This window comes from Lathyrus oleraceus, chromosome 7 (assembly GCF_024323335.1).
Source record: "Lathyrus oleraceus cultivar Zhongwan6 chromosome 7, CAAS_Psat_ZW6_1.0, whole genome shotgun sequence".
Lineage (NCBI taxonomy): Eukaryota > Viridiplantae > Streptophyta > Magnoliopsida > Fabales > Fabaceae > Lathyrus > Lathyrus oleraceus.
The window spans coordinates 152,915,581-152,922,156 of NC_066585.1; the positions used below are offsets into that span (position 1 = coordinate 152,915,581).

The window sequence follows — 6,576 nt, forward strand, 5'->3', positions numbered from 1 at the left end:
AAATACGGTATTATAACCGCACTTGGTTGAATGTATGTATGCGAATGGACCCGAAACCTACCATCTTGCTGAAATTAAAATAAAAAACGGTAATGAATATTTGATCTGATAAAAAACGGTAAATTTGAAAGAGACTTACGTATTCGGCAATGTTTGTCGTCGTCCCACGGTGTGATTCGCCCATCCATAACAAAGACATCTTGGAAAGAAGTGTAGAAATTGAAGAGAGTAAATATTTGAAGAGAGTAAGAATTTGTGAAATAGAAATTGTAGGTAGATGATGAGAAGGAAGTGTAGAGGTATGGATTATTTATAGTGATAAAATATAATAAATAAATTGGTAAAGATTTTAATGGGGGGATTTGACATTGCATGGAATGCATGAAAAAAAAAATTGTAAGGAATCCTGCAAATTGAGATTCCCACGCTGAAGGGAAAATTCACTGCGCAAAAGTCTATCTTAAGGCTCGTCACTTTGATGGACGAGCTATGCCTTGGTCTTTGTGAGCTCGTCCAATGGAATGGCAAGGTGCTGCGTTTGCCGTATTGGCTCGTCCAATGGAGTGACGAGTTCACTCTTTTAGGGTTTTGCCTCGTCCAATCAATGGACGAGCTAGTACAGGCCATGGTTCACGCGTTTCCCTTCTTCTCTCTCTTCCTATTAAATGAAAACCAGCATGTGATTTGTATAAATTAATATATTCACACCAAACCAAATACACATTCATATCTCCTATAAATACCACTAACATCCTCATTTATTCTCACCAAACCAAATATATATTCATATCTCCTAAACTAAATCAAATATTACACATCCATGGCTCAAAGAAATTTAATTGTTTCTATCCATTCCGAAGGGCCACTTTTCACAGATCCAAGTGAGGGATTCTCATTTTGCAATACGAATTTAACTATGTTCAAAATCCACATCAACTCCGACTTTCATCATTTAAAAGACCGTATTGAAAAAAAGTTGCAACGTTATGTTGAAGACATCATTTATCGTCAACCATTATCTAATGGAGATGATAATACCGTCTTTTACATAATGACACCCATTGAGACCGACGAAGATGTCAGGTCGATGTTTCAATGTCATGTAACATTATCTCAATTACCCAACATTGAGATATATGTTCGTCTAGTCGATAATCTTGAAGAACAACCGAGTCACAATGAATATGTTGAAGAACAACCGACTCACAACGAAAATCACGGTTATCCAACGCAATTTGTACAGTCACACGACTATGGAATGAGTCAAGCCATTGACGAAGAGCCGACTCAAAATAATGAACCTTTCATACCAAATGAAGAGGTAGGCGAGAATAGTAAGGATAATCTTGAGGAGGTTCGATTTGAAGATCTATTTGGTGTTAGCGATGACGATGGCAATGAGGACATATTCAACACACCGACCGTTGTACTAAGAGCGCAACCAATTAGTTTGTACAACCCACCTGCACACATGCAAAACATAAGTTTGGATGATGTTGAACCAATCTCCGTTTTTGGCAGTTTCATACCAACTCACAATTTTGACGAAATAGAGGAGGGCATCGAGTACGAAGATAAGGAAGAGTGTGTTTTGGCGTTGCAACAATGGCATATAAAACGTAGTCTAGATTTTTCTGTGGTTAAATCTGACAATGTACGTTTTGTCATCAAATGTAGAAATTCAACATGCAATTTCAAATGCAGGGTCTCTTTGCGCAAGGGCAACTCAAGGTGGAGAGTTGGTAAGTCTAGTGGGCCTCATACGTGCACAACCACTTCCATGTCACAAGACCATACAAAACTCAGTTCAGAAATGATTAGCAAGAGCATAATGGAGGTTGTAAATCGGGACGCTTCTCTTAAGGTGAAGGTTATCATCGCTCATGTTGTTGAGAAATACAGGTATATCATATCATACAAAAAGACATGGATTGCAAAGTGTAAGGCAATTGAGTCGCTGTATGGAAATTGGGAGACATCTTACAACGATCTTCCGCAGTGGATACTGGTAATGAAAACATATCTACCAGGTACCATTATAGAATTACAATCCTTACCTGTGATTTCAAATGATGGTTCATACTTGGGTGACCAAAGGATATTTCATCGTCTGTTTTGGGCATTTAGACCATGTATACGTGGTTTCGCGTATTGTAAACCAATTGTGCAGGTTGATGGAACTTGGTTTAATGGCAAGTACAAAGGGACTCTGTTGATGGTTGTGGCACAGGATGGGAACGGGAACATATTTCCGATAGCATTCGCATTGGTTGAAAATGAGATAAAGGAAGCATGGAGTTTCTTTCTTAAGAATTTGAGAATGTACGTTATCCCCAAGCAAATCTATGCCTAATATCAGACAGGCATGAATCGATAAAGAGTGCATACAACAACCCGGAAAATGGATGGCAGTTTCCTCCTTCATCACACGTCTATTGCATTAGACATATCGCGCAAAACTTCATGCGCGAGATTAAAGACAAGGATCTGCGGAAAATAGTTGTTAACATGGGTTATGCGTTAACAGAGGCAACATTTAACTACTATCGGGGGGAAATCCGAAGAACAAACAACGACGCTTTATCATGGATAGACAACATCCCTCGGGAGAAGTGGACAAGGGCATTTGACGGAGGGCAACGCTGGGGTCACATGACAATTAACCTAGCTGAAGCAATGAACTCGGTGCTAAAAGAAACCCGAAACCTTCCAATCACTGCATTGGTCAAATCTACGTACTATCGTTTAGGATCACTATTTGGTAGAAGAGGCCATCAGTGGACAAAAATGTTAGCCTCTGGGTAGGTTTTCACTGATAACTGCAACAAGGGGATGGTTGAGGAAGTCATCAAAGCTAACACGCACAACGTCATGCAGTTCGATCGAGAGAGATTTTATTTCATGGTCCAAGAGAAGATTAATCATAACAATGGTCGACCAACCGGAACGTTCAACGTTGATCTGAGGAAACAACACTGTGACTGTGGGAAATTTCAGGCATTTCACTTACCTTGTTCCCATGTAATCGCAGCATGTTCGAGCACACGCCAGGACTATTCCATTCACATTTCAGACGTCTTCAAAATTCTTAACGTCTTCAAGGTCTATCAAGAGAGTTTCCTAGGACTTCCCCATGAGGAGAATTGGCCACAATATGAAGGATTTACTCTTTGCCACGACGACTCTATGAGAAGGAGGAAGAAAGGGCGCCCAAACAGCACCAGGATTAGAACCGAGATAGACGACGTTGAGAAGGAAAATATAAGGTGTGGAATTTGCCGTGAAATAGGACACATGCGTAGGAAATGTCCTAATGTTGCAGGACCATCCCAGCAACCATCCAGATGATTATGTTGTTGTTTTAAATATCCGTCCAGATGATTATGTTGTTTTATTTATTTATTAACTACTATGCACGTAATATATATAAACCATTGTGTATTTCCAATGTCTTTTGGGAACAAACAATTATGAAATACATTTGTTAATCAAAGGGTTATGGTTACAAAGTACGACCACATTAACTAAACAACAACAACACCCAACACAACTGGTAATTAAAAAACTAATCAACAACAACAACCAACACAAGTGGACCTTCAACTCCTCTATTAACTTCACCACTATGTGCCGAAAACATACACTGGACATCTTCATCATTTTCTGTGCGATCCAGGTAATACATGTACGTACCATCGGGGCTTGCATCAGTCAACATTATGTATGGACAACGATACTCTACTTTCCTCACCTTCATACGACGTCCGCCCAACTGTCGGAAGCCAGTGTCGATGGCTGAAATCAATGTTCTAAAATTCCATTGCGGATCAAGGCAAACACTCATTTTTTCACCGTGTCCATAAAATACAAGACCACAAACAGACATTCTGACCAAAAGAAAGGATTTTGTGATCTGAGTTACATTTCTACAAGTTCTGCTATTTATAGAAAATTAATACTTGAATACTCGGTCAATCATTGGCCGAGACAGTACAAACACAAAAACTTTTTGGCGGGAAATATATCATTCCCAAAAAATTATTGAAATTTTGGAGGGAAACATTTCAATTTTATTATTAATATATAAGAAAAAAAATATTTCTATTATTAATATTCTTAAAAATAATCATTTATATTATTAATATTTAAAAAAAAAACAATATCAATTTTTTTTATTATCATAAAAAACTATTATTATTTACATTTTATTTTAAATATTTTTATAAAAAAATTATTATTTTTTAAAAATAAATAAATTATATTAATTATATATAGAATTAATTAAAAAAACTATTTAATAATAATTAGAAAACTATTTAATAAAGTATTTAAAGTATTAAGAAAAAAACCTCCTTCATACCCTCGGCCATTGATTGGCCGAGCCTATACAAGGCGTAATGGGCCTTCATACCCTTGTCCAATGGATGGACGAGCCCAATAAGAAAAATGGGGCAGATTAGGAATTTTTTTTTCATACTGGGGCAAAGTGGGAAATTCTTTTCAACTTTGGGGCATATGGGGAAAAAAGTCTCAAACTGAAACCTTTTTTTTTTGTCTCTCTCCATTTTCAATATCCCGCTTCAACATATGTTTCATATTCTTCATCAATATCATGTAATATCTCTCGCCCATTATCTATTCTTCCATCACTTTATGATCTTATTTCTTCTTTTTCCGAAATGATGCATTTCTTCCATCATGTGTGACTCTTATTTGTTCTTTCATTATTTCAGTTTGTGTTGGTTCTACACTGCGTTGTAACAACATTTCATTTGTCTCTCAATATTATTTACATCTGCTTGAACATGGTTTTGTCATATATATTTCAATTTTTTTAATGCTTCCTGAAGAGATAACGATACACCATTTTTGTACATGAACGTGGTTAATTAGGTCTTCATAGTTGACCTGAGAGGCATAAGTATTATTTTTTACATTTTTCTATATTAACCTGTTTAACTATTCAAACACTTGGTGTGGATTTTTGCCTTCTTTTTGGTAAATGTTTATGACTTTTATTGCTACTTTATGGGTTTGTTTCACTTTTATGTTTTTTTTTACATAAACCATCAATGTATTTTGAAATGGTACTCATGTGTTTGAGTTATATACTACTCATATGTTGCTTTTAATATGTTTACAAAAATGGGATACTCATTTTACCTAAAATATTCAAACACTTGGTCTATATTTTTTTGCATGCTTTTTGTATATGTTTCTTTCTTCTATTGCTTCCGTACTGGTCAAAAAATACGGGTGTGCATGTCACCCCAGCAAAGGAGGGGCACTCAGAGGTCTTAGTAGGTGTATAGCAAGTAGTGGTGATTAGGATTTGTCCACGACAGTGGGAAGTCATGTACGGTGGTGTCTATGGTGGTTTAAAGGACCTGCTCACGTGATGTGAGAAGTTATGTATTTGTATTTTAGTGCTTAGGTATAAGTGTATTAGTGAGAATCTATCCCTTTTTCCATTGAGGAAGATGTATTTATAGAATTCTTTTGGGGCTAGGGTTTAGGAACTCATTAGGGGCGGCAACCGCTTCCTCTTGACTATGTAGGATTGTTGACCACCTATTCTTCAGGGAATCATGGTGGGCTTCCTCTCGTCTGACTAACGGAAGACAACGATATTGTACACGTCATCAGCCCCAAGGGCGAGCCCCCTGCTTTGTGTGGATGTCACCCATGAGACATTACTCTTAAGTGGGGACACAAGAGTCACCCTTGTTTATGACTCTCATAAATATAACACTGCACATTTCCTCAAGCACGAGGACTTGGTAAAGGGCGAAGTATTTTCAAGGTTTTTTCTTTTGTGGGGTACGTCTCTCAACTGAGGGCAACCTTTTTTAGTGAGAGGTGATTCCTTCAACTAAATGCGGTCTTTTTCAGTGAGAAGTGAGTCCCTTTTCTAAAAGCGGCCTTTTTTAATGAGAGGTGAAACCCTCAGCTAAAGGTAGGCTTTTTCAGTGAGAGGCGAGTCCCTCAGATTGGGGTGAGTCTCTCACTCGAAAATGAACTTTTTTAGGTAGAGACGAGTCTCTCAACTCGGGGCGAGTCCCTCAGTCAAAGGTGACTCTATTTTTAGGGAGAGACGAGTCTCTCAACTTAGGATGGGTCCCTCAACCGAAGGTGAATGCCACTTAGAGAGAGAGAGAGAGAGAGAGAGAGAGAGAGAGAGAGAGAGAGAGAGAGAGATTTTATTTTAATTAGACTTTGAGACGTTAAAATGTCAATCAATCTTAAAAGCTTAAGTGTTTTAGTGAAAGAAAAAAATATGGTGGCATTTAATGTAACTCGTGATGGCATTCTTTGAGAAAATCAATCTAGTCTCTTCTACTTACATGTGTCTTCTAGGTGTAGGTGCTTTCCCGCTTCTCATGGCAATTACCTTATTGGGTGGATAATAAACTAAACTAAAAAGTGTATCGGTCTCGTCGAACTAATAAAATAATGTCTCCATAAGGATTGTCAATTAAAATAAAGAAATAACAGTGTGATTGAAACTAAATAAATTGGGGGGTTTTCGATAGCAATTTGGTACGAAAATAAGAACGAGAAAATTAGTGGAGTAAA

At 37.4% G+C, this 6,576-nt stretch overlaps 2 protein-coding genes across 2 annotated transcripts; both read left to right on the top strand.

Moving 5' to 3' along the window:
* Positions 1–820: 820 nt before the first annotated feature.
* On the top strand, positions 821–2,805 carry LOC127102541 (uncharacterized). Its single transcript, XM_051039899.1, has 2 exons — positions 821–2,322; positions 2,364–2,805. Exons 1-2 carry the CDS (start codon positions 821–823, stop codon positions 2,803–2,805), a joined length of 1,944 nt encoding a protein of 647 aa, XP_050895856.1.
* Positions 2,806–2,901: 96 nt separating this feature from the next.
* LOC127102542 (uncharacterized) lies at positions 2,902–3,348 on the top strand. The gene has a single exon (XM_051039900.1). The coding sequence runs from the start codon at positions 2,902–2,904 to the stop codon at positions 3,346–3,348; it is 447 nt and encodes a 148-aa protein (XP_050895857.1).
* The last annotated feature ends 3,228 nt before the right edge of the window (positions 3,349–6,576 follow it).

What these genes read in the sequence shown, in the direction of transcription:
- LOC127102542 (XM_051039900.1), top strand. Translation starts at nt 2,902, where the DNA reads ATGGTCCAAGAGAAGATTAATCATAACAATGGTCGACCAACCGGAACG.
- LOC127102541 (XM_051039899.1), top strand. Translation starts at nt 821, where the DNA reads ATGGCTCAAAGAAATTTAATTGTTTCTATCCATTCCGAAGGGCCACTT. An exon ending in TTTCTTAAGAATTTGAGAAT is followed by an intron (nt 2,323 to 2,363) that starts GTACGTTATCCC and finishes AATATCAGACAG; the next exon opens with GCATGAATCGATAAAGAGTG.